Raw genomic sequence first — 27,288 nt, 5'->3', positions numbered from 1 at the left:
CAAAACAAAACAAAAACTGTGACTAAAAACGCCTAGAGTGGCTCGCAGAAGGACATTCAAATAATCCTGAGCTGCTAGGGTTGATGTCATTCTCCCATCTCCAAGCCACAAGAGTTTTTCTTGCAGCAATGTGTGGCAGCACTGACTTTGTCCAAGCAAAAGTGAGAAAAAAAACAGGTCTGGGCCTGCGTGGAACGGACTGGTTATGGCAGGTACTGGTGACTGCAGATAGGGAAGTCCATCAGAGGACAAAAGCCAATCAGTCTACAGGCAACATAACGTCAGCAGCGGCTGGACTATGTCAAACGTTTGCACGGAAATTGTATGACACAAGGAGGCAAGAGTCTCCTCACTGCTGACTGACAGTTTCCGGCCTCCCAGAAGACTCAGTGGAGAGGCAATTAGATGAGGGAGTGTGCATCCCCTGCTCCAAAGAATGCACACCATCCTCAGATTCCCTTCCGCTAGGAAGGGCTGGCGCCTGAGACCTAGATTACTGCAGTAGTCACTGGCCTGTCCCAGCCTGTGTGGCTGCACACGCTGGGTATGTTTAATCTTCCTAGGGCCCTCACCTTCACCCAGCCTTTCCTCTGTGAAGCACAGTAAGTGCTTGTGTGCAACTGTTTCAGCCCCAGTCAGCTTCTTGGGGTTTCTTTTGTACCTATTTGTCTTAAGCAAAACCCCACATAAATTACGTAAATCCAAACAGTTCTCTATATCCCTTCTCCTCTCCCTGAACACATCATCCCCTACCTAGCACTTCCTGTCTATGTTATGAACCTGGATCACAGGTCCTTATCACTAAGCAGTTCTGTTGCAAACGATTCATTAGAAACAGGACCCTCCTGCTGGCCAAGTCACTAAACACACTTCCACATGTGACCTGCCACCCAGTGACCTGCTCCCATGTTCAGTGTTTGCAGAGGTATTATCAAGTCAAAGCTCAACAGTCCCCTGAGGCTGCTGGCACAGGAAACGGTAATGCAGGCTGTGCATAGCATGAGGATAAACCATGTGAGTAGACCTTCTAACTCAAAAACAATACGACATCACCGCAGTTCAGAAATACTGTTTCCAAAGCTTTCAGACGGCATTTCCCAAATCCTGAATCATCACCGTGTTGGTTAGAAAATCCATGTGGCCAGAAGCCACCAAGACAAGGACACCAGAGCACTCAGAATAAGGTGCTCAGGAAATGAAAGGACTGTCTCCCAGCTGAGCTCCAATGGCCCCGGGAGAGGTGTGCTGTGAACAGACATACGGGACACGGGGCTCGTGTCTCAGTTACTTCTATACTGCAGCAACGAAGATGTCATGGCCAGGACAACTTGTAAAAGAAAACATCTAATCTGGAGCTCACAATTCCCAAGGCTTAGAGTGTATGACTGTCGCAGGGAGCGCAGCAGCAGGCAGGTGACCATGACTCTGAAGAGGAAGCCTCGAGCTCACATCTTCAGACTACAGCCACTAGAGAGGGGGGCTGATTGGGAATGGCTTAGGCTTTTGAAACCTCTTAGTCCATACTGAGGGAGACATCTCCTCCAACAAGGCAGCACCTCCCTGTCCTTCCCAAACAGTTCCACTTAACTGTTTAGGGGGAAGAGCGAGCATTCAAATACATGAGCCTATGGGGGGCCATTCTCGTTCAAACCACCATAGTTAGGGAGATAGAGCCTTCTGCCTTCCTACAGTTGAAAGGGCATAATTAGGCTCTTCTAGAGCTACCCTGAGCTGAGTCCCAGGCCTAGAGGCTCCAAGAAGGGGATCAGCTACCAGCATAGATTCCAGTTCCAGCCCCTCTTCAGTGCTTTCCCTCTCCTGTTGCTATGATGAATTAGCTCACCTCAGCCTGCCAGCATGTCAACTCTAGAGCCCCTCAGCCTCATTCTAGACCATAGCTTCAAGGGCACCAGGAATTCCCTAGGGTTTAGATCAGTTCTGTCTGACACTGGCCTGCTCCTGCCTCTGGCAAGGACCTACCCAACACCTTCTTGGAAAGCACAACCCTTCCTTTATGTGAACTCACAGTCGCTTTGTGGGGGTAACAACAGGACAGCCCAATTATTTGATCCAAACTTATTTAAGAGAATGATTTCACCATCTGTTATTCAACACTCTTACAAAAGGCAGCTCTCTACTTACAGGCCTTCTGGTTGAAGCACCTTGAACAGAGTGATAGAATTCCGGCTGCACCCGGCTAATTTTCTTGATCCTCCGCTTCCTCCCTGATGACTCTTGCTCACTCTGATGGTGAACTTCCACCACAGGCTTCACTTCTTCCAGCCGGGCAGCTGCAGCCGCTGCAACTCGCCTCCTGATGTGTCGGGGGCTCGCTCGGAATCCCTGTGGCAGGAAACACACACAGGAATTCAGATTCCCACTGAACCTGTATAAATGTTTTCTGGAGTTAGTTAAACTGAGTACTTCCCCAAGTCCCCCTAGTCAGTGAAATCCTTTACATTCCCAAAGTGAATCCAAGAGGTTCAACATGCGTGTAAAAACTTTCCACAGGGCTCAGGGCACTTCTAAGTTAGAAAATGACCTTGAGATCTAGTAAGTTGATGGAGGAATGAAAAGGAGAAGGGGACCCTGTTCTACTTCCGTATTGTTCTGATGAGTGATGAATAATACACCTAGTTGACAATGTCCATGGAGGACAGGGTGGGACAGAGAACACGAGACCATGTGGATGATTAGTTTGAAATGCCAAGGGCACAATCTAAAAGTCACCTGGGAAGCAAGCAAGACTCAATGAGGAACTTTCTAGATCAGGCTTGTAGGCATGTATATGAGTAACTGCCTTGACTATATTAATCGAGGTGGGAAGATCTGCCCATTGTGGGCAGCATCATTCCCTATGTCTGGATCCTGGAGTCTATAGAAAAGGAAAGATATGGGGCACAGGTAACCATGTATGCATTCCTTCTCCCTCTGCTCCTGACTGTGGGTATAACTTGACTGTTCAGGTTAGTATCATGACATTCTTTTTTTTTTTCTTTTTTCTTTTCTTTTTTTCGGAGCTGGGGACCAAACCCAAGGCCTTGTGCTTGCTAGGCAAGCGCTCTACCACTGAGCTAAATCCCCAACCCTGTATCGTGACATTCTTATAACACTGGACTGTGGCCTGGAATTGTAAGCCAAATAAAATCTTGACTCCCTAAAAATTACTTCTGTTTTTGTCCTTAATTTACTACATCAACAGACATGATTGGTAAAGTGCCCCTCTGCCCTTCTGAGAGCAGAATCTCTTCAGAGGGTCCGTACAGATGCAGAGCGTCATTACCTCATACAAAGGGACAATCAAGGATGTGAACTTGGGAGCAATGGATGCGCCTGTGTCAGATGCTGACCAGTTGATAAAGCCACACGACTTATTAAACATTCCTGACTTCAATTCCCTAGCCCTCGAAATGTTCACACTCTCCTCATAAGACTTTTAGCCTCTAAACAAAGGTCACAGGTAAAATGCAGAGCAGCCCATCTCGAAAAAAGCAGGTACTTGATAAAAGCGGTCCCACGTGATCTTTCTCTCTTGAGGTAAGCATATAGCTCTTCAAACAGAGAAACAAGTTCAAATAAACCACAAAAGTCACAGTGAAAGCCAGACTTGGTGGCCCATGCCCATCACCTGAGCACTCAGGAAGTGGAGGTAGGAGGTGCAGGAGTTCAAAGCTGGTCCTCGTTAGACCCTATCACAAACAAGCGAGCAACGAACAAACAGATACATAAAAAAAAATGTATTCTGTGTGAAAAGAACTTCAGAGATTATGGGGGGGGGGGGCCTCAGTCCTCTAGTGGCAAGAGAACAAACAGCAATTTGCCAGAAAACCAAAGAAGTGATTCACACTGAGTTCACAAACAAATGTGATTCACACCAAGTTCACAAACACACAAGCACCAGTCTCAGGGGTAGCAGACCTCAGGGAAAGGAACTGAATGGAGCGGAGATTACTCTATATTTGGCTTAGTTTAGTGGACCGCAGGCCCTCGAAGACCGAATAGCACTTACGTTCCAGGCAAGGGGCAGGACTTAGGAATGAACGAATACGTAAAATGGCAGGTACACGTATGAAGTATTTACGAGCCACGGAGATGCTACCTGATGGCAAGCCAGCAGGAGAGTGAAAGTCAGGCAGGGATGGAAATTAAAGGGGTCAGTAAGCAACAGATATTCGGGGAGGGGAAGGCTCTGCGTTACAGTTTGTCTGAATTTTAGAAGAGACATAAAAGCCATGAAAAGATTGCAGTGAGATTGACACCACCAGAAAAGAAGCATGTCGTAAAGAAAGTCTGATCATGGTTGTGACCGGTTCAGAAAGATTAGAGTGTGCAGAGGACTTCTCACTGAAGAACCTGGAGGTGGGCCGGCATCTGAGTGTGGAGACCTTAAACATGAACTAGGGGCCATGAAACACAGGAGCGTACGTAGTGCTGTGGTCAACAGAGATGAACAAGGAGATTTTCAAAATTAACATCCCTGTCTGGATCAGCTCTCCTCATATCAGCCTGCTCCCATCCTCCCTGTGTGAGCTCAGCTGGCCCTCTTTAACTCAAAATAGTTCCGGAAGATCTCTGCAGCCCCCACACAGCCCAGGAGGTATTACAACAGCTGCCACCAGGAAGAGGATTAGGGACAGGGAGCTGGGGTCAACTGCAAGCCGTGTTTAAAGTAGAAGTTGGGTCACCCAAACGAACTAGTAACCATGGACTTGCCTGGAGTTCAAGCCTACACTCCTGTCCTCAGCTGAATCGGACTCACAGAGGATAATTTCTGTAAAGACGGAGACTCTCAAGGAGGATGATTTACTCTAACCACCAGGTGGCATTAACTATCACTGCTGACTTCTCTAGTAAAGGAGTGAACTAAGGTTTACTCGATAGAAATGGAGATTCTCTTCTGTGAACGATAAGCAGCTGTCTTTTGCTGGGTTCCCGGCATTGCTAACAGTCTTCAGTGAGCCACAAACCCTAGAAACACTTAGGAGGTGAGCATCACCTAAAACTCTCTTAAAGTCACACACGCACTTAGAGTACAGCCTAATTCCGCAGTTGTTTTGGAGAGCAAGAATCCGTCCATCCCAACTCTTCTTGAACTGTCCAAGAACACTCGGTGAAAAATCTGGATTTGTTTTGGATTTTATTGCTTAAATTATATTTGTGTGTGTGTGTGTGTGTGTGTGTGTGTGTGTGTGTATCTGCATCTGCATGTGCATTTGTATCTATCTGTATGTTCATGCACAAGTGTCTGTGTGTATATGTAGGATGTGTGTGTGGTGTGTATGTATGTGTGCATGTGTGTCTATATGTACATGTGTATCTGTATATAAATGCACAAATATGTCCATGTATGTGGTGTGTATGTGTGTGTGCATATGTCTGTGTGTGCATGTGTACAAGTGTATCTATGTGGGTGCATGGGGGGGTGCATGTGGTGTGCACGTAGTGTGTATGTGTATCTGTATGTACTTACACATGTATAGTATGTCTATATGAGTGTAGGGTGTATGTGTACTATGTATGTGTGTGTGCATGTGTGTATGCATGAGCATAAGTGTGTGTGTGTGTGTGTGTGTGTGTGTGTGTAGGGCTGTGGTGTGCATGTATGTCTCTGTGTATATGTGTATCAGTATATCTAAATGTGTGTGCATGTGGAATGTGTGTATGTGTGTACATGTGGTATGTGTGTGTGTATGTGTGTGTGTGTGTAGGGCTGTGGTGTGCATGTATGTCTCTGTGTATATGTGTATCAGTGTATCTAAATGTGTATGCATGTGGAGTGTGTGTATGTGTGTACATGTGGTATGTGTGTGTATGTGGGGTGTATATGTGTGTGTGAGTGTGTCTGCACACGCGTGCGCGTGTGCAAGTGTATGCTATGGTGCACCTGTAGAGGTCAGAGCACAACTACAGAAGCAGGCTCTCCTCCCACCCACCATATGGGTCCAGGATTGACCTCCAGCTGTCAGATCTGGTGGCAAACACCTTTACCTCCTGGGCCATCCTGCTAGCTCATAGAATTGCTTTTTCTATGAGTAGCAAAAGTAGAAATTAACTAAAATCATCTTTCCCAAGCTTTCACCCAACCTGCATAGTTTTTTGATTTGAATCTTACCACTGCTACTCAGATCTCTATAAATCCTACTCTAAATATAATCGCTTTATCTCACGACCACATTTTCTAAGCATTAGAGCACAGCATACACGGTTTGCACTTAGCCCATCTGGATCCACCACGGCCTCTGCTATTTCCTAGCTGTGTGTTCTTGGTTAGACACGTGACTATTTCCTCACCTATAAAATGAGCATTAAAACTAATCACCCCACAGGTGTGCAGAGGTGAACAATGACTTCACCTGTGCAAAGCATAAATTCCCGGTATGCATAAGGACAGAAGTGTCTGCTGTGATTACTACGTATTACTTATATAAATAAAATATATTCTCAAATATACCCATGGGTGAAAGGAAGACTAGTCTCACTTCTTCCTGAAGATACGAGAGGCCTGATCCCTGGCTGAGAGTTCCCGCGCACACACTCTGCAGTGAGTCTAACCACTGCGCTCACCTGCCGGGGTCCTATTACTCGACACTGGAGACTGGGTGTGGTTTTCCTGCGTCCATCATGATGCACTGATAATACTGTAACACTTCCTGGCTCCTGTGCCAGCAAGTTTCAGGCAATTCAGAGCTGTGATGGCTGATACTAGGAAAGGGAAACCATCGCAGGACGGCCTGCTTTATTTCCCCGTCACTGTGACAGTTCACCGTCCTTACGTTATTATTACTGGATATTTATTTACATTTCAAATGGTATCCTCTTTCCCAGTTTCCCCTCTGCAAATCTGCATACCATCCCCCATCCCCCTGCTTCTATAAGGGTGCTCCCCCTCCCACACACCGAGTCCTGCCTTCCCGCCCTGGCATTCCTCTATACTAGGGAATCGAGCCTTCACAGAACCAAGGGCCTCTCCTCCCACTGATGCCGGACAAGGCCATCCTCCACTACATATGCGACTGGAACCATGGGTCTGTCCATGTGTGCTCTTTAATTGGTGGTTTAGTCTCTGAGAGCTCTGGGGAATCTGCTTAGTTGATATTGTTGTTCTTATGAGGTTGCAAACCCCTTCAGCTCCTTCAGTCCTTTCTCTAACTCTTCCATTGGGGTACCCTGTTCTCAGTCCAATGGTTGGCTGCGAGCATCCCCATCTGTATTTGTCAGGCTCTGGCAGAGCCACTCAGGAGACAGCTATAACAGGCTCCTGTCAGCAAGCACTTCTTGGCATCCCCAATAGTGACTGGGTTTGGTGTTTGAGGATGGGCTGGATTCCCAGGTGGGACAGTCTTTGGATGGCCTTTCTTTCAGTCTCTGCTCCACTCTTTGTCCCTGTATTTTCTCCTGTGAGTATTTTGTTACCCCCAGTCCTTACTGTATATATAATACTCGCTTGTCCTAAACACTATAAGCCTTGACCTGACAGAAGGACATTTTACTTTAAGCCAGCAGGTGGTGCTATAAGCTCTTTTTGGTATTAGGATTGGACGGGATGGAGTCCTTTTCTCTCTCTATCCATTTGACTTTGATACCAGCGGGTAGACAGGGTTAGGGAATTGGGAGGGGTGGCGGATTACCAAGAGGTTGCCTGTAACTCTCACACCCTAACATTTCATCAAAAGAACAGCTTGGGCCTTGACCTGGCCACAAAGCTAGCGGATGAACTCTCGATGATCAATACAATGAGACGTCCCTTCCTGACCCCACACTAACAAAAGGCACACAGCTAATGGAAGGCAGGAAGTACAGTGACCCAGCAGCCCCGCCACAAGGCTAACAAAATAAGAAGGTAAACTCCCCATCACAAGTATGAAGGGCCAAATCAGACAGGGAGGGGAGTGTGTGTGTGTGTGTGTGTGTGTGTGTGTGTGTGTGTGTGTGTGTGTGTGTGTGTTTTAAGAGAGACAAAGACCATGAAGTTGTGCCAGCAGGGAGGTGAGGGATAAGCTGGAGGAGTCGGGGCAAGGGAGGGAATAGGGTCAAAATATATTGTATGAAACACTAAATAAAAACAACTATGATTGGCTCGCTCCAACCTCACACGCCCATCCTGACTTTCGGGGTCACAGAACATCCTCTCACTGGACAGTACCAGAAAGGACGGTAACAGAATACAGCTAGTTACCTCTTCCTCGGCCGGTGTGAGGAAACAAGACTGTAACTTATACTCCTGGGCAGACTTCACGACCTCTTCAATACAGACCTCCACAAATAAAGCCACAGGAGGCTGGGTCTTGGTTTTTCTGGTTCACCTACCTTCCCTCCCTGCCCTGTGTCCTAACCTTTTCCTGAGCTCCAGTTTTATTAAATATTTCCTTCACCTTTGTTTTCATGTTGGGTTCTCTAGGAAAGGTGTTTAGAGGGAGCCTCCCTACCCTTAGGCCACCTCAAGCTTGGCCGTCGTTTCTGCTCTCTGGTAACACCTGTGTCGAGTGTTTTTCCCAGCTTGGCGAAAACCTAGACGTATGGGGGGGGGGGGATCACAATGGAGGAAGTGTCTCAATGACACTGATCTGTGGGTGTGTCGGGGGAAATCCTCTTGACTGCTAACGGATATGGTAGGGCACATCCCCGGGCAAGCACTCTGGGATGTTTAAAAAAGCAAGCAGAGGGACAATCAGGATTGCCTGGCTTCTGGGGTGGCCAGGGCAGTGTTGGTTCCTCAAGTGACCACCCACAGCTATGGCCAGGGGTGTGGGGGTCAGGGAGAGGCGGGGAGCTCAGGTTCCAGATGCCTGTAGGAAGGAGCTCTTTACAAGGCCAACAAACACCACGTTCTGCACAGCCTGGCCCTGTTAGGGGTACCCTATTGTAGAAAACCCGTCTGGACAGGGTAACTGCTAACTTCGGGAACTACTTTATTCTGCACCGGGCTCTGAGTGGAGACACTAGGATCCAGACTCTGGGGCCTGTTGGAGGGAGCCTGCTGATCTTGGGCTGGCTTGCCTCGGCTTTTTGAGGTCTCTTGTATAAGAGCCCAGTCCTGGCCTTTCTGGGTAATTGGGCACAGAGGGAAGGGGGGAATGTTGAAGGAGAAAAGAAGTTAAAAGAAAAACTCAAATTTAAAAACAAAAGCAAGCTGAGCATCAGGGCAAGTAAGGCAGAAAGCCCTGTGCCTCTCTGCTCCACATCTTACCTAGCGCTCCAGCCCTGGCTTCTCCTCGCCAGCAGCCAACTTCCCCCAAGCTCTCTTGGCCAGTGCTTTATCAAAGCAAACTAGAACGATACCAACCCCTTTAAATAGGTGTTGTACATTTATAAGTCTCCACTGTAGGGGACTTCGCCCGACTTCACAAGACACAGTCTTCAGTGTGTGTGTGTGTGTGTGTGTGTGTGTGTGTGTGTGTGTGTGTGTGTGTGTGTGTGTTCTGGTGAAAAGACTGAGCTTGAGATAAACCCCCTTAGACTTTAATTAAGCACATAATAGAGTACTGTTAAACACAGGTACGATGTTGGACAGAAGGTCTCTACTCCCTGTCCAGCTCCTCTGGGCTCTGTCAGAAATGGCTTCATTCTCTGAATCTGTGGATTTGAAACTTCCAGCTTCCTCAGGAGCAAACGGAAGGTGCAGTGCTCCCCTTTCTGTGACTACATTACCACTGCTAGCATCGAGTCCCCAACACTCATCCGTATTGGAAACACCACGGGGATTTCTTCCTTTTAAGGGGATGATAATCACCGAGTGCCAGGTTTTCCTCATTCACTTATCAGGTGACTGACATTAGATTATTGGCATATCAGCCATTTTAAGAGATGTGTAATAGATGTGGGTGTTGAAGATCTTGATTAAATTCTCTTGGATAAATAACCAGAAGTAGGATCCTGTGATCATATGATAATTCCATTTTTATTTGAGAAACCTTTGTTCTATACCGTTCGTCATCATTACTATACTACTTTACACACCCTGAAACAACACAGAAGGTGTGCAATTTCTCTACATTCAGACAAGACCTTTTAAAATGCCACCACCGCCGCCGCCCCTGCCGCCGCCCATCTGGGCACGTGACTGTAGCGACTATGGAGGCCAGGAGAGGGCATCGTACCCCATGGCCTAGACATTACAGGTGATTGTGAGCCATCTGATGTGGGTGCTGGGAACCTATGCAGGTCCTCTGGAAGAAGGGTACAAGCTCTTCACCCACAAGCCACCCCTCCAGCTCCTGACAGCATGTTTTTGCGAGTCATTTAGCAGGTGATACCTCACTGTGATGTCTTGATGACTAATGGTATCTCAATACATTATTCCGTTAAGATGCTCCAGGGTACTTACAGCTGGCCTGTGAATAATCTGACACGGCCCGCAGGTTGACTCAGAGAATTAAAGCTCAAGTGTGCAAGCCTTGGAACATTAAACAGAGGCACATAAAGACTGAAAAGAATTAAGAGGAATTCAGTAGTTCCAGTATCTAAAGACCTACTGAGGCTGGCTAGTTCTTGTCTGTTTTAAGCGGTAGACTTGGCTACCAATCCTACCTTCTCTCTGTAATTGCTTTTGGTTCAAGTCAGGTATGTTACCTGTAAATAAGAACCTTAAGTGTGGGTCTGTGAGTGCTTAGCTGAGTGCTAGCACACATGTAATGACTCACTGCTCTCTGCTCTTAATTGTGGACATGATGTGACTAAGGGCTTCCAGCTCTGGCCACCTCTACTTCCCACCATGATAAACTGTATAACCTGGAATTGTGAGACAAATGAACTCTCTCTCTCTCTCTTAAGCTGCATCTGCAAGGGTATTTTGTCACGGTAAAAGAAAATAAAACCAAGACCTCCATCAAAGCCCCTCCTTTGAGAGTTTGATGGAGAAATACTGGGGCCTGAGAGTCTGTATTTTTGTTTTAATGATTTGTTTATTTATTTTATGAGTACACTGTAGCTGTCTTCAGACACACCAAAAGAGGGCATCGGATCTCACTACAGATGGTCGTGAGCCACCATGTGGTCACTGGGAATTGAACTCAGGACCTCCGGAAGAGCAGTCAGTGCTCTTAACCGCTGAGCCATCTCTCCAGCCCCCGAGAGTCTGTATTTTTAACAGGCTGCCAGCAGATTCTAATCCTGTAGGTGTGCAGATCAAGCTTGCAGTACCTGTCCCGACAGAGGCTGTACAGCCCTTCCATTGACTGACACATCAGCACGGAGACTGCACACACACAGAAGCTGCTAGTCCAGTCAGTCCAGATGGGTCCTGCCAGTGGCCTCTCCAGACACCGGTGTGGCTGTGGATTTAGAGTTGCAAGAAACTCAACTGTGTGCATCCACGACACAGCCGAGCTTGCTTTCTTAGAGTTCTACCAAATCGCTTACACAAATACAGTGTGATTCTGCACCCCAAATCACCTGCGACCACAAGCACTGACTGCGTTGCTGGAGAAGTAAATATTAAAACACCAAAAGGAGACTGCTGAGTTTGGAATTACTTGACACATGACATCTTCTCTAGAGACAGTAAGCACTTTGAACTTGTAGACGTAAGACGAACTAGAGGGCATCAGTGTGCACAAAGAAAAAAACCCCACTCCCCTCCTGGCTGACATTTCCAGTCCAGAATGTTGTGCAAATCCTTTAATTTTTTCCAGTCATTATCAGTTAATTAAAAGTTCTCTGTTGCCATTTACAAAAAAAAAAAAAAAATTGGCCTCATCGTCACGAGGTCACCTCCCTCTTCAGCTTCCCAAAAAGGAGCCATAAAAAAATACTCATACATCTTCCGTGCCAACAAATGCTAAATCAGACTGCTCACAATCTGACCACTTCTGCTGAGACTACTTTTAAACCAACCAATCTGCCTCTCTGCCTTCTGGAACCGTCGTACATGATCTGGCGGCCGCAGGCTCCACAGACAGCAGCCAAGTTTTCTCCGTGGTCTCTTCAAATCAGTTCTCATTACACTTGAGAAGGCTGAGGGTGGGGCTCAGCGCGCTGTGAGACGACCTCCTAATCCCTTACTGTGACCTAGCCAATGCTTCGGCTGCTAATCATGTGTGGCTACTTTCATTCAAACTTTATTTTACTTTGTTATTTTTTTTTAATTTTTTTCAGACTATTACACACGAGTGCTGTGTTTACATCACTTACAATTCCCCCTCCTCCTCCAGTTCTTCCTGTGTTCACCTCTTAAATTCATGATCTCTTCAGTCACTATTACATATATGTACATATGTGTATATAAGCACAACCAACGGAGTCCATTTAGTGCTTATCATACGTGTGTTTGTGTAGGTTGATATCGTTATACAGGTGAAGGCAGGTAGAGGATAGAACAAGGCCTGTCATTGAATGAGAAGGAAGGATGGGCGGGAGAAAAGTTTTAGAGAGGAGACAAGCGTGAGAGGAAAGCAGCCGAGAGAACATGGAGGTGGATGTTAAGATTCCTCTCTGCACATTTACAGGTTGTTATGAATGTTCTTAAGGGATGGATGTTTATAAGGCTTTGTATGTCTAGGTGGGCAATTATATCTTATCAGTTGGATCAGAGGTTATTGTGTTGTGTGTTCTTTCATGTGGCGACTTAATTGAGTTCAAGAGAGTGTGTGGTGGAGGGACACACTGGGCCCGCCACTGAATTGATATGTGTATGCCTGGCATGGTGGCAACCTGCCTAGGGTACCTAGATGAGTAAAGAGATTGCTGCTGGGCCCAGAGAGTAGCCATCGGCAGTGTGATATGGGATGGAGCCTAGTGACTGAGATGAAAATATCCCACAGATGCCATGTGGCCCTACGGTGTCAGCCCTAGTGAGGGATAAAAGAAACCCTTTTTAATTTTACGGCAACGTGTTTGCTTAGGGGTGACCACTTGAAAACACATAACCTATCTGGGCTCTTCCCTGGAGAAGACCAGTTCTCTCTCAGGAGGCAATGACCACCTGTATCCCTTCATCTAAGGGTAGGACCATGTGGAAATTCTCCCATCTATATTGCCATGTCAACTAGCGTGGTCATTATTCTGGACTTGTTCAGATAACCATATTGAGAATTCATGGGTACAGCATCCTTGCCATGTATAGAAAAAAATTGTCTCTCAACGTTATCCGTGTCCTTCATGTTCCCTGGGCCTCAGGTGCCAGGGCTGTGCTGTAGATGTATGTACTGGGGCTGCGCACCATGCAGTTAGCCGTTTTCTCCATTTTGACCGGTTGTGAATTTCTGTAATGGTTGCTTCTGCTTTAAAGAGTAGCTTTCTCGAGGATGTGTATGTGTGTGAGAGAGAGAGAGAGTTACACTCATCTATGGGTGTAAGGAAGAGTATCAGGAATGTTGTTAAAGATTGTATGGGTTGAGGGGAATGGCTGAACAAGGTTCCCCTCTAAGGTCCATGACCTCAGCACCCATGGAGAGCGAGCTTGGTTTAATGTACCGGGTACGAATTCCCTCCTGTTGAGAGGGCTGTACAGGTAGACAGCTGCTGGTCACTCAAGGCAGAAAGGCGATGCCACTTTTGAAGATACCACACCATGGTGGGTATCTCCGTGGCTCACGGGTCCCTCAGCTGATGGAAGTATTGATCGAGTTTCTCCTTGGAAACTTGCAAAGCACTTTCCATCCCCTTCCCCCCCCCCCCGTCAGTTCTGCACTTCCTGTCCATGCTGACTTCAATCTCTGCTGCTGTTTCTCCCGTTTCTTCCTTCACAGCACACTGTTACCACTAGCCAGCCCCCTTTCCCACATCTCCTTCTCCCTCGCTCACCGACCATTTTATTACCTAGGTTTCTCCGGTCCCTCCAGATGATACCCTCACATCTAAATACCCGGAGCTAGAGTTCACAGATAAGGCAAACACACCGGGGATACGCCATGCATACGCACAGCGAGGTGGTATAGCAGATGCACTTTTAGCTTTGGGGGAATTACCCACACCGATTTCCATAATGGCTGCACGAGTCTACAATCCCACCGACAGCCAGTAAGGGTTCTCCTTCCCCATACATCCGTGCCAGCATCGTGGTCAGCCGTTTTCTTGATCTTAACCATTCTGGCTGGGGTGAGATGAGATCTCACAGTCATTTTTATTTGTGTTTCTATGAGTGCTAAGGATATTGAACACTTAAAAGATAAGTCCTTCCCCATCCCTTTTCTGTTGAGGACTAAGGAGTTCTCAGATCAATAGCCCACCTTTCCAATGGGCCGTTTGTTTCGTGGATTCTTTGGTTTTTGAGTTCTTTATATATTCTAGACGTTAGTCTTTTACAGAGCTTGCAAAGGTTCTTTCTCACTCTGTGGGGCTCTTCTTCACTCAACTGACTATTTCAAGCTTTTTAGATCGATGAAGTCAGTCCCATTCGTCAAATTTTGGCTGTAATTACTGAGCCAACAGAGTCCTGCTCAGAAAGTCTCTTCCTACACTCATATCTTATAGGGGCAGCCTATGATTTCTGGTACTCATGGTCATTCAAGATTCACATTAAGGTCTATGATCCAGTTAGGACTGGTTTTCATGCAGGCTGATAATAATCATGGGTGTGATTTAATCTTCTACAGGTGGATATTCCACTTCTCCAGCACCGTCTGTTGAAGACGCCACTTTGTCTCCAGTGCCTAATTTCGGCATCTCTGCCGTACGTCAGATGACAATAACAAACAGTCACGCCTGGGTCTTGTAGGTTGCTCCGCTGATCTACTGATCTGTTTCCGTGTCAGTGCCATGCTGTTTTCATCACTAAGCTTTGTAGTGTAGTTTGAAATCCGGCATGGTAATTCCTCCAGCACTGCTCCTTTTGCTCAGGATAGCTTCAGCTATCTGGGGTCTTTGGTGGTACCGAATGCAGTTTAGAATTTCTACTTCCGCCAAAAATGTCCTGGAAATTTCCACTGGAATTGCACTGGATTTATAAGTGGTCATCTTCACAATATTAATTTGACCAACCCATGAGCTTGGTATGTCTTTCTAGTAGCTTCCTTAATCTCCTACAGAAATGTGAAGTTTTCAGTGTAGAGGTCCCTCATCTCCTTCATCAGGGTTATTATCCCTACATAGTTTTGCTGTTGTTTTTGTTTTGTGTGAGTGAGTGTGTGTGTGCGTGTGTGTGTGGTGTGTGTGTGCTCATATGTGTTTGTGTGATTCCCATACTCTTTGTTTAAATGGTCCAATTCCTCTACCTCATCTTCAAGTGCTGAAATCTACTTGACCCGTTCTACACAGAAGCTTTTGTACTAGTTACATTCCTGCTGTGATAGGGCAGCTTATGGAAGGGAACCTCTGTCTGGGCTTATGGTTCTAGACGGGTAAGACTCCACGGTGGCAGAAAGAGCACAGCAACAAGAAGCAGGCATGGCAGCGGAACAGGAAGCCCATCCCGCACATCTTGAGTCAGAATCACGAATCAGAGAGAACCGACTGGCAGTGGCTCTCAGAGCCTAACTCCAGTGACATGCACATGCTTTCTCCAGCCCATAACTCCTCCTAAATGTCCTCACGAAGCTCCACCCGGGGACCTAGCGTCCAAACATCTGAGGCCATGGAGAACGTTCTCATTTAAGTCACCGTAGCTTCCCCTGAGGTTCAACTGGCCTGTTGAGCTTTTCAACTTCACCTTCATGCCAGCTTCAGTTATCTTCATAACTCTCTTCATTCAGTCCACTTTCAAATCCCAACTTGCCCTCACCCTTCATTCAGCTGTCTATTTGTCTTGGACGTTTTTGTTTTTTGGAGGTTTGTTTTGTTTTGTTTTTGTTTTTTCTTTTTCTATCCCCTTAAGTTCATTGAGCTGTTTGTGCCTTCTTTAAACTACTTCGGTAAAGTTGTTTATAATTGTTCTTTTAAATTCCGTGTCCTGGTGTTTATAGGTAATTCATCAGAGGACCCTTTAAAAGGACCAGGGGGCTGTGGTGGCACACCATTGTGGCATTTCATATTTATGTTTTTATTATGTGACTTGGGTGCGTTAACTTCTTTCTTTGGTTGTATGTCTGATGTGGAATTCTAGGCTGCCTCGGGTTAGGTCAGTGCAGAAGCTATGTGACCAGAGCTAGATTTTGTTGAGTATGAGGATGGTACAGACAGTCTTAGTTCTGGGAGACTCACCAGGGAACGCCGGTACTTAAGCAAAGCCAGTGCTTTAATTGTGCATCCACAGCCAGGCCTGGGAATGTAAGAATGGTGAGGGGAGGAGAGGCTTACTTCTGGGCAGATTCAACCAGGAGCTAGCCCCAGGCGTCTCATTTAAATATTAACTAGTTTATATTGAACTTCATGTTCATCAGTCTTCACTCGTCTGTGATTCTTTAGGTCCTCAGTGTCCTCTCCACATTGCTAATTTATGAAAACAGAAGCCTGAATTACGGATGGACAGTTTTGGGGAGCAGGACTGTAAACAATACGCGTCATTTCTCACATTTACTCAGTGGGGCTCAGTTACACAGCCATCACCTAAACTTGCAAGAAAAGAAAAAGAAAAAAAAAATAACTGAGGCCACACAATGTGGCGGTTTGAATATGCTTGGCCCACGGGGAATGGTAGAGAGGAGGTGTGGCCTTGTGGGAGGAAGTGGGTCACTGTGGGGGTGGGCTTTGCAGGGTCTCCTATGCTCAGGCTCCACCCCTTGCAGAAGAGAGCTTCCTCCTAGTTGCCTGAGGATGCCAGTCTCTCCTGTTTGCCTTTGAATGAAGAGGAAGAACTCTCAGCTCCTTCTCCAGCCCCAAGCCATGCTCTCTGCCATGATGATAATGGACTAAACCTCTGAAACCAGCCCCAGTGAAATGTTTGCCTTTATAAGAATTGCCTTGGTCATGGCGTCTCTTCACAGCAATGCAGACCCTAAATAAGACATACGTGGAGAAGGATGTAACGGGTGTTAGAGAGCAGCAGAGTACCATTGAGCTGTGGAATGAGTACCATGGAGGGGTCCAGCTTCCCTGTCTAGCAATGTGGGCCTTCTGACCACAACTCTTCAGGCCTCAAACACAATTAGGACCAGACAAATCGCATTTGCGCAACTCATCGCGCAGATACATGTAACTGGAGCTGCGTGTCTCTCAAATTCCTCTTAGCGCTGATGAGCTTTTACTTACACCCAACTCTCTCTTCACACACAGTAACTGTGCAACGTCTGGTTTCCAAGTGTTGCTGAAGACCCAAACACTGTGCGTGAATCATCCTACTGTTTCCTGTAGCTATCGTCACCCAAGAAGAGATGCTACTTTGATGCCCATTCTACAGGTAGGGAAGTAAGATAACTCGGAGTTATTAAGTATCTGATTCAGTAGTGAAACCCAGCTAAGCTGACCCAGACTCTCTGCCAGAGGTCAACAGGCTGTGGTTCTCCATACATCCCTTATGACAGTCGTTGCAAAGCTTCACGGGAAAGCAGCATCTATTCATTTGCATATTATCTAAGGCTTCAAGGCAATGCTGAGTAAGTGCAGTGACGATGTCAATGACCTGTTAAGTCAGAAATGCTTGCTATCTGGCCCTTTACAGGGGCATGTGGCTAATCCCTGCTCTCCAGCATCTTGAAGGGCCTTGAGCACTTTTACCACAGACTGAAGGGTAGTTCTGCCTTGGTGTTGGGTCCCCTAATCTGCACTCTCATCAGCAGCCTGACCTATGAAATACAAGGTCAGTGAAGCTCCCCTGTGGCAGCCATGTCTGCCCCATCTGTTTGAAGTTTCATAGACAGATAAAACAGCATCTGTTATGGTTTTCCAAACGCGTAGATGATACCACCAAAAATGCATTTGCTCGGTTTTTCTAAAAGACGATCGCACCTATTCCCTGGTGGGTTTTTCATACTTACGCTGGACTACCAAGAAAAAATAAAGCTTGCTCAATCTAATCGATGTTTATGCACGTAATACACTTTAATCATTGATCTTTCCTACCCTGGCTCTTTTGATTAGATCGAAAATGATCAGCCACTGAAAGACAGGATCTTTCCGAGGAGAAATTCTGCGCTGAAATTGACCCGTACTGTTTTTTAGCATAAATTCATCAATTCCACATTTTCTTTTAAATTCAATGAGCACCCCCTCCCCCCAAAAAATAAACATGCTTGGCCTGTAAAAGACTCTTGAGTAGGACACTAATGTCGTACTCCTAAAAGCCGAGTAGAGACTGCGTAACATATAAAGGTGAACAAGAGTAGCTTTCTCCATGCCGCAAGCCCCTGCCGGTTCTCCAGTTGCTAAAATTCTACCTGGAAGACCCCTTCTGCTCACCAGCTGGCCGCTTGGTCTGGTATCACACCCTTCCCCCTTCCCAATGCTAGCCCAATGCTGTGCTCGACAGTGAGGAGGAGGGTTTGCTTCTAACAGGGCAACCCTGGTATTTTCCGTGAGATCAGTGGGTGTTCTTGCAAATGGACTCCTCTCTTCTAACTCAGTTTCTCTCTCCCTCTCAGGAGCACTCCCCAGCCACTCTGCAGGCAGCTTCCATCTCCCGTCACAGCCTGCCCCCTCACGAAGTCTGAGTTCCTAAACAGAGCCAGCAGTGACGCTTAGGGACCTTATTTAGTCGTCAAAGACACAAAAGAATCAGCAACGAAAAGCTTCTGCAAGGACAGCAAACACATTAATACAAGGAAGGAGATCAGCACCAGTGGCTGGAAGTGATGGCACAGACTTTAATCCCGGCACTCGGGAGGCAGAGACAGGCAGATCTTTGAGTTTGAGGCCAGCCTGGTCTACAGAGTGAGCTGAAGACAGCCAAGGTTACACAGAGAATCCCAGTCTCAAAAACACCAAAGAAAAGAACAAGCTGAAGGTGGTGGTGCACACCTGTACTCAGGGTACTCGGGAGTCTGGGCCCGGAGGATTGTGAGTTCAAGGCCATCATCCGGGGCTACATTTTAGGAAGACCCTATCCCAAAAAAAGAAAAGAGAGAATAACTAGACAACACTGGCTCAAATATACATCTCAAACAGGTCCCAATATACTGCAGAAACAGTAGCCATACAGAATAGCAAAGTGGGTCACAGAATTCTAGAAGCATGCTTAAGAAGCCATACAGAGTTGAAGACAGGAAGGAAGGAAGACTGCCGGCAGGGCAGGAGCAGAGCCAGTGCAATCTGCTCTGGCAGCAGCTAGGTCTCACAGCCTTGGGCCCAGACAGCCGTCATGCGCAATGGCGGGCCCTATAAATAGCCCCGCCACAAGCAAATCACAACCCAGCCTTTGTAATTACAGACGAAATGTGAGCCCAATCTGTCTGCATACAGCCCTTTTCAGATTTAAAGAGTCACAGACAATAATCCCTGGTCTACAAATAAAAAGTCACCGTCGTAAAAACGTGTGCGCGAGAAATCCTTTCCAGGAAATGTGAACGGAATAAGCATATTTTGCAGAGAGCTCGCAAAGTCTGCAGCACCGCGCTCGCTCCTCAGCGCTCTCCAACCTGTCCCAGATCTAGGAGCTCTAAACTCCGAGGAGCTAAAAGCAAGATTTTGAGGTGAGATGTGACTATATATGATGAATGACGCTTAGAAACGGGCTCGAAAGCCTGTCACAAGAGAGAAGGCAGTGCAGAGAGGTGTGAGAAACCAAGAGGATCATGGGAGAAGCCAGGCAAGAAAGCAAGCAGAGAGGTGGGGCCAGGGACACACTGGAAGACAAAAGAACAGGCGGGGCTTTGACATTTTAAGCCATTCTAAAATCCTAAGTGCTTCTTTTTGTTAATTTGTCTTTTTTCGAACCCAGGGCCTCCTGCTTGCTAGGCAAGCGCTCTACCACTGAGCTGAAACCCCAACCTCTCCTAAGCCCTTCTTGAGTATCTCGGCAGCAATCCTTACAGTTTTCCCAATGGCCACTACAAACTCAGAGTTGTTAAGACACAAAAATTAGTTTATAAGGCAGTGAAGAAGAAACAAGACAAGATACAGGAGAGGACAATGGGCTAAGAGATAGGGGGGGAGGATGTTGGGGATTTAGCTCCGTGGTAGATGCCCTGAGTTCCGTCCTCAGCTAGAGGGTTAGGTTGGGGTTGGGGGTGGAATAACTAAAAGAGGTAGAGACTGGATGTGGAGGCAGCAGTGGCACACGCCTTTAATCCCAGCACTCAGGAGGCAGAGGTGGGCAGATCTCTGAGTTTGAGACCAGCCAGGTCTGACTTTATAGCTCTTTCCAGGACAGCCAGGGCTACACAAAGAAACACTGTTTCAAAAAAGCCAAGAGGGAGAAAGCGATAGAGAGAAGTGGATCAAAGAAAAGAAGTAAACACAAACAACTGGTAACACTATGGGGGGGTGTGGATAATCAATCTTACAACTAGGTCTGTTTTCAACAGCATCCTCCAAAAACCTGTTCTGAAGGAACAGCTTCAGCTTGAGGTCCACCTATTTCTGTTCTAAAGCACTGTTTCTGTAAGAAATTCCTGGGGTTGAAGCTGGCTCTATCCTATCTTGGGCAGGTTCAGCCACAGAGTAGATGGTGCAGCACCAGCTCAAGCAGTGAAGAGACAGGAGTGAGAGAAAGCAGCAAGACAAGCCTGTGGCAGCATGCAGAGGTCCCTGGGTCTGCATAGCCACCAAGGGCATCGTCGCATAAAACACAGGAACTGAGCAGTATTTTGGGGTAAAAGTCCCAAAACCCCTGCATGTCCTTCTTACCACCCTGCTCCCCCATGCTCTGAAACCTGCCCCAGATCTAGCAACTAGAAAGAATCTATCCATATGTCAACAACTACAGGTTGTTAAACATTTTAAACATCAATATCTCTACCAATGGGTGAATTTAATCAGTGCTACTGAAGTCTGATTTTGGAGTTCCGAATAGGACTTCAAACCCCAAAGGCAAAGAACTGTAGTTGCACAGGAAAGAAAGGCAGCAGCAGTCAGAAGTAGATGTTTGACCAAGACTCCCTATCAAGCCCCAGGCTGGCTGCCTACGCAGGAACCATCAGCAGAGGTCCTGGCATACACTGCACTTGTCAGAAATGCCTCCAAACATCCCCAGCCCCCACCACTGTGCACAGAAGAGGAAGGGCTGATGCTCCTGACCATATGGGAGTGAGCTTTGGCCCCTGCTGAGATGAAGTGTATATTTGGTCTGCGTTCAAGACTTAAATGCTTTTCTGGCAGAACATTCTCTTTCAAAATCTGCTTACTCTGAAGGTATACTCATCAGAAAGCTTGGAGGATTGGGTGCGGGGCGGGGGGAGTGTCCCATGACCTAACAGCCGCTGATAATGTAGTCTGAGTAAAGAGGGGAAAGGGGGAGCAGGACATAGGCTTCCCGGCAGTCGGATGTCAATTCGGTCACTGAGAAATGCTGTGCAGTGGGTTTTTGTCACAGCCCCCTTGCCGTGTCCAGTTCTCCTACTCTCCCTCCATTCGCCAAATCCCCTCTGCACTCTACAGAGCACTGCACAGACGTCAGCATGCACCGTACCAGGGAGGCACCAACTCCTTTCCTGGGAGGATGCTACTGAGTCTCGAGAAGCGGCTAAAGCTATGGTGATGTTGTAGAACCTTCCCTGGAGTCTCCCTGATACTCCGGCCAAGAACTAGGATCTTTCCAACCTCCACCCCTTGACTCTGGTTGGCTTCCCCATAGCATGAATTTGACTGGAGCTTATTCCAGTGTGACGGTAGCATTTGTCATTCTGACTTCTGCAGAATGTGTTTCTGGCCATGAGGACCCCACCTGACCCCGCCCCACCAGTGTTGTCTTCTGTTTCCCCTACCTATGTGTTCTCAGACTTTCCACAGGTTTTGACTTTGGTTTCTTTCTTCTTAACCTTTTTTTTTCAAACCTGTCTGAAATGCTCAGAAAATACTGATCACAAACCATAAGTACCCCTCTAAATGTAATGCTTGTGTCTGAACTAAAAATCTGTCTGAACGGCTCTGCTCTACCCTTCTAGAAACATCCTTCCAAAACAGTCCCTAGCAGTAACACAGGTCCTACTCCTCTTCCTAGACTGACAGAGATTTAGCAAGAGCTCAGGTAAGTGTTTCAAATGCACATCTTTCTAACTGAATAATTCTCCAACACAGGGCTGCTCCGTACCACATGATATCACTGACTGAAACCGATATGCTTTAACTCTTAACTGTATGGAATACAGGAAGCAAGGTATATATGTGTGCGCTTCCTAGGCTATTTAGTTGTTCATTTGTTTGCTTATCAGCTCGGCGCAGGCGAGAGTAACTGGGGAAGAAGGAACCTCAGTTGAGAAAACGCCTCCATCAGAGGCCAAGTCTCTAGGGTCATCTTCTTAGGTAATGACTGACGACCCTAGTCACTAGGGACAGGCAGTCGTGGGAGGCATCATGAACCTGAGGAGCAAATCAGTATGCAGCGACCCTCCAAGGTCTCTGCTTCAGGTCCTGCCCATCCCAGTTCCTGTCCTGAATGACTTTTTCCCTTTGCCCCCTTCTTGACGGACAGTTAACTGGAACAAGGAAACCTGGGTTAACCCTTTCCTCCCCGGGGTTGCTTTTGATCATGGTCTTCCTTCCAACAACAGGATTGCCTAAATCTTTTATTTAGAATTAAGAGTCAGGGGGTTGAGGATTTAGCTCAGTGGTAGAGCACTTGCCTAGGAAGCGCAAGGTCCTGGGTTCGGTCCCCAGCTCTGAAAAAAAGAACCAAAGAAGTAAGAGTCAAAAGCGTGGTGGTTAAGATGACTCAGCAGGACCCACCGGGTGAAACTGACTCCCACACACGTGTCCTCCGACCTCCACGAATGTGCTGTGACACGCGCACGCTTGCACATGCACACACGCTGATTACATAGACAAATAGAAGAATGGGTGACATAAAAATTGCAAGTTACATTTCTAGCACCATTCTGAAAGCCCCCCACCCCGACCTTAATGTCATCTCATCAACACTGAGCAGCATGAATCTTTATCCGTCACCACACGAGCAAGCAAATATGACCCTTAACCGGCAACACTTTATCAGTAGATGGAGACATTCTTCCGTAATTATGTAAGCCATTGTTTTAATCATCTGCTCATAACCTCTTTGCTCAACTTTTCTACAATTTATACATACCCTTTGTTTACATTCTAGAAGAAGGATCTGCCTCGAATAAAAGTATCTGCCACAGAGGTAGCAAGAACTTTCCTTCTGGCAGCCTGTCTTTTCATTTTCCTATACAGAGGTTTAGAATTCTTCAGGTCAGAGTGCCACTCTGTTCCCTCTGTAGCTTCCAAATATTTCTCCACAGAGCGTTTCTCTCAACTGAAAGGTTTTCAATGCTCTCCCCATATCTTTTTCCATTCTGCTTCTAAGCCAATGCCACTTGATGTCACAAGGCAGCAAGGTAGTAGAGAATTCTCTTGCATGGGAGGACAGAGGGGGAAGGGGGAAGGGAGTGATGGTTGGTCTTGATGTGAACTTGATGGAGTTAAAATGACCCCTGGGGTAGGGGGGTGGGGGAGACTGTGAGCAGGTCTGAATTCCCAGAATGGACTGAGGTGTGAAAATGCTGCTGGAGTTCTGGGCTGAATCAAAAGGGAAGATTGCTGGGCAGCCTTGCTGTGGGCACTTCACCTCTCACGGCTTCCTGACCAGCCCGTGAGGTAAGTCTGACCAGCCCAGCCGCCTCCCGGCCCCTGCACACCTGCCATCAGGCCTTTCTCATCTGGAGGAACCATAACCTCAAGTTGTGAGCCAACGCCAACCTTTCCTTAAGCTGGGTTGTCAGATATTTTATTTCAGCAACCAACACAGATGCCCAATCGTCTTTCCTCTAGGCCTTCAACTAACTGGACTTGTAAGTCCGCCAATTTACATTTAATCTTATCCCTCCCCGCCCCCGCAACATAAAAAACAAAACAAAACAAAACAGTGATATTTGGCCACTATGTAGGCCACTACCTAGCCAGGTTCACACATAAGGAATTAACTACTGGGGCTGGAGAGACGGCTCAGCAGTTGAGAGCATTGGCTGTTCTTTCAGAGGATCTGAGTTCAGTTCCTAGAACCCACATGGCGGCTCACGACTGTCCATAACTCCAGCTCCAGGGGATCCAATACTCTCACACAGACATACATTCAGGTAAAACACCAATGCACATAAAATAAATAAATTACTTTTTTAAAAAGAAATTAACTGCTGTAAAATACCCTAGTAGCCAAGAGAAGAACGTTCCCATCATGGCCGTGAACGACTGAATGCAGAGCTGAAGAGATTCTCATGGGACTGAGACGTCTTGGTGTGGAAGGATGCTTGCCATGAAAACCTGATGACCGGAGAGCAGGACCAACAGGGGAAGGTTGCTCTCGGCCCTCTACACGTGTGTAGTTTCATGTGCACACTCATACACATCCCTCGTACAATATTAATAAATAAACATAGCTAAAAGAGACAGGAAGTCAGGGAACTAGCTGTCCCCAGCTGGCAGGAGCTGGGTCTTTATCATCTCTGGTTCAAGTCCAATTTAGATGTTTAGACTTTTATGCTCAAATGAGCTAGCTATAGTTAGGATACTAAGAGTCCTCCAAAGGGCTCAGGCATTGAGTGACTGGTCCCCAGATGGAGTGGATTTGGTTGCCATCAATCTATTTCTCTTGGATGACATCTAGGGGAGGTTGGGAGACAAGGGCTGGTTGAAGGAAACAGTAGGATGTGTTTCTGAAGGATTTTGTCTCTGCCCCCTATTCTGCTTCCTGCCTGCTATAAAGCCAGCCAGCCTTGGCCTGAATCCTCTACAGTCTCCCCTGCCCCTAAGTTGTTTTGCCCTGGTGCTTTGTCATAGCGAAGAGAAACTAACAGCGTATGTGTGTATAAGCAGACACATCCAACCCAGTTCTTAAGAGTTTAAGAGGATTCTATCCTGCTGACATCACCTATATGGTTTCTTTAAGTTCTGATCGTCCTGCACCCACATCTCACACTCTGCTGAGACTTTGAGGCACAGAGAGGAATGCAGTTCCACTGTGGAGTACAGATGGGAAAGGAATGGCCCTTCCCATACCACAGTTGATGAAACCAAGTCATCTTACTGAAAGGGATAAACATTTCTAGGGTAAGGAAACCAGCAAACTTATATTATCACCACTAGTTTTTCTCAAGTTGGGGATGATGTTAAACTTGTAAATATAATTTTAGCTGTTGAGTCTCAATCATAACCACAACTGTGGGTACAGATCTCTTAAATTATCCCTACATAATACAGCATGAGAAAGCACAACACTCCATCAAAGGAGAGAAAGAAAGCTAATATAAAATATCTATTTAGAGCCAGATGGAGGGGCATATGCCCCAGCACCTGGTAGGCAAAAAGGCAGTGGATTTCTGTGAGCTCTAGGACAGTACGGTCTACAGAGTTGAGTTCCAGACCTACAAAGGGCTCCGCAGAGAAACTCTGCTGTTTCAAAACACAAACAATCGAAATTGCTTATTCTTATTCGGAGACGACATAGCAAATCCATTTGTTAACAATGCATTACTTGGGGCTGGGGATTTAGCTCAGTGGTAGAGCGCTTACCTAGGAAGCACAAGGCCCTGGATTCGGTCCCCAGCTCCGAAAAAAAGAGAACCAAAAAAACAAAAACAAAAAAAAAAAAAAAACCAAAACAATGCATTACTTAAGATATATTATAGGTGGGTAGCGTTAACAGAACAAAATGAAGGGACAGCAAGGGTCACAGGGATTTAAATAATGCTGGTAACTGGAGTGCTTTGGGGACTCAGAATTCCTCCTTTGTCATCCAAACACAGACTGTCATTTAAATTTTTGCACAGCTCAAGCCGGGGAATCATTCTGGCAAAACATGATGGCTGATGCTACTAGGATTTGTAATTTGCAGGTAGGAGCTTGGAAACAGCTTTTCTGCTCTGAAGTCTCTCATTTAATCCTCTGGTTTCTGAGCATCTGACCTCGGGCCAGCAGATCTAATTTTAGGATCCTTGATGAATCCCTTTGATTCCCTTACTTCTGCTCTCATCGCTTCCTGAGGCAGGAAGAAGGATGGGCACCAACTCCCTGACACAAAAGCCGAATTATTATGAATCTACTGGAGTAGTTCAGACTTCCACAGCGTCGCAGACGGCGCGTGTTGAGTTATTCCGAGATGCATCTTGGATGAAGCGCATTTAGAAAATGTGTTGCCAGGAAAGAATCTACAACATGAACGTAAATCACATGTAAATCTGACTACTCTCTGAACAAAACTGTCCTGATTATTTCTTGCACAGTGCAGGCTTTTCAGCCCTGTTCTCAGTACATGGGGAGCTCTAAGACCCCTTGAAAGTCTGTTTATCCACTCTGTATTCAACTCGGTTATTGTTGTTGTTGTTGTTGTTGTTGTTGTTGTTGTTGTTGTTGTTATGGAGGAGGGGGGTTGCTGGTCTGGAGCTTGCGGTGATCCTCCTGCCTCAGCCTCTCAGGTATAAGATTACAGACATGTGGGAGCCATGCCCAGTTTCTGTTGCTCCATAGTCATGTGGATTTCATTTATTTACCAATTACTATCGAAGCTGTGTGGTGCTGTGGTAAGTACCGGAAACAGAGCAGAATAAAGTGGAATTCATTCCTTGGAGCAATCAGACAAGTGAGGGTCATAATCCTGGACCAAGTGACACAATAATGGTAACAGGAAGGAAACCAGTTCAGGGCACATGGAGGAGAAGCTAGGGAGGTGACGGGGTGGTTGTTGCCTATGTGAGGGAAGCCAAGGTCATTGTTTAATAAGCCTGTGAGGAGTCAACCCAAGGAAAGAGCTGCTGGGCCAAGTGAAAAGGCTGCTTGCAGGCAAGCAATGAAAACCCCTCTCAAGTCAGGAGGCTGTAGAGATCAGAGTACAAGGGGCTAGCCTCTCTTCCCGCTCTACAAACAGCAAGGCAGGGCCTCTTCCCTCAAGGGCCCTAAGTAGGTTTATTTATCTGAGACCTAACCTCCAGTACTGGAGTGCTCACTGTGCTTCTTCAAGACCTCAGGCTAAGTGTACTCGGAGATCCCAAAAGACAGGACAGCAGAGGAACAAATCACAAACAGCTGAGACCCAAGGTTTCCCAGGATTGTATTCACGCTCTGGTAAGAAAATGAAACACTTAGCTTTAAGATATATTTATACTATTTTTGTGTGGCACGTGTGTTAGTGAATGCCACACAGGTATAGGGTGTGAGTGAACACTATGTGTTTGTGGAAGCCCAGAGAGGCCAGAATTGTATGTCAAATCCCACGGAGCTGGAGTTACAGGTGGTTGTGAGCCACCCAACATGGACACCAGGGCTATCTTGGGTTATTTGCAAGAGCAGTAAGCACTCTCAGCCTCCAGGTCACCTCTCGAACCCACAAGAGAAACACTTCTGTGGAGTCGTATCACCAAAATGGTACTGGTTAGT

At 46.7% G+C, this 27,288-nt stretch overlaps 1 protein-coding gene across 19 annotated transcripts in view; it reads right to left on the bottom strand.

Annotated features, from left to right (window-relative positions):
• Positions 1-27,288, bottom strand: part of Dst (dystonin) — a 393,820-nt gene that overhangs the window by 335,270 nt on the left and 31,262 nt on the right. For all 19 annotated transcript variants that reach the window (XM_017596770.3, XM_017596775.3, XM_017596773.3 and 16 more), the window contains exon 3: positions 2,143-2,343. In XM_017596770.3, coding sequence (XP_017452259.1) covers positions 2,143-2,343 — 201 coding nt within the window. The remainder of the gene's footprint in view (positions 1-2,142; positions 2,344-27,288) is intronic.

Source organism: Rattus norvegicus, chromosome 9 (genome assembly GCF_036323735.1).
Source record: "Rattus norvegicus strain BN/NHsdMcwi chromosome 9, GRCr8, whole genome shotgun sequence".
In the NCBI taxonomy this organism is placed as follows: Eukaryota; Metazoa; Chordata; class Mammalia; order Rodentia; family Muridae; genus Rattus; species Rattus norvegicus.
Note: the sequence above shows the minus strand (reverse complement) of the source record. Positions and strands in the feature narration are given on the sequence as shown.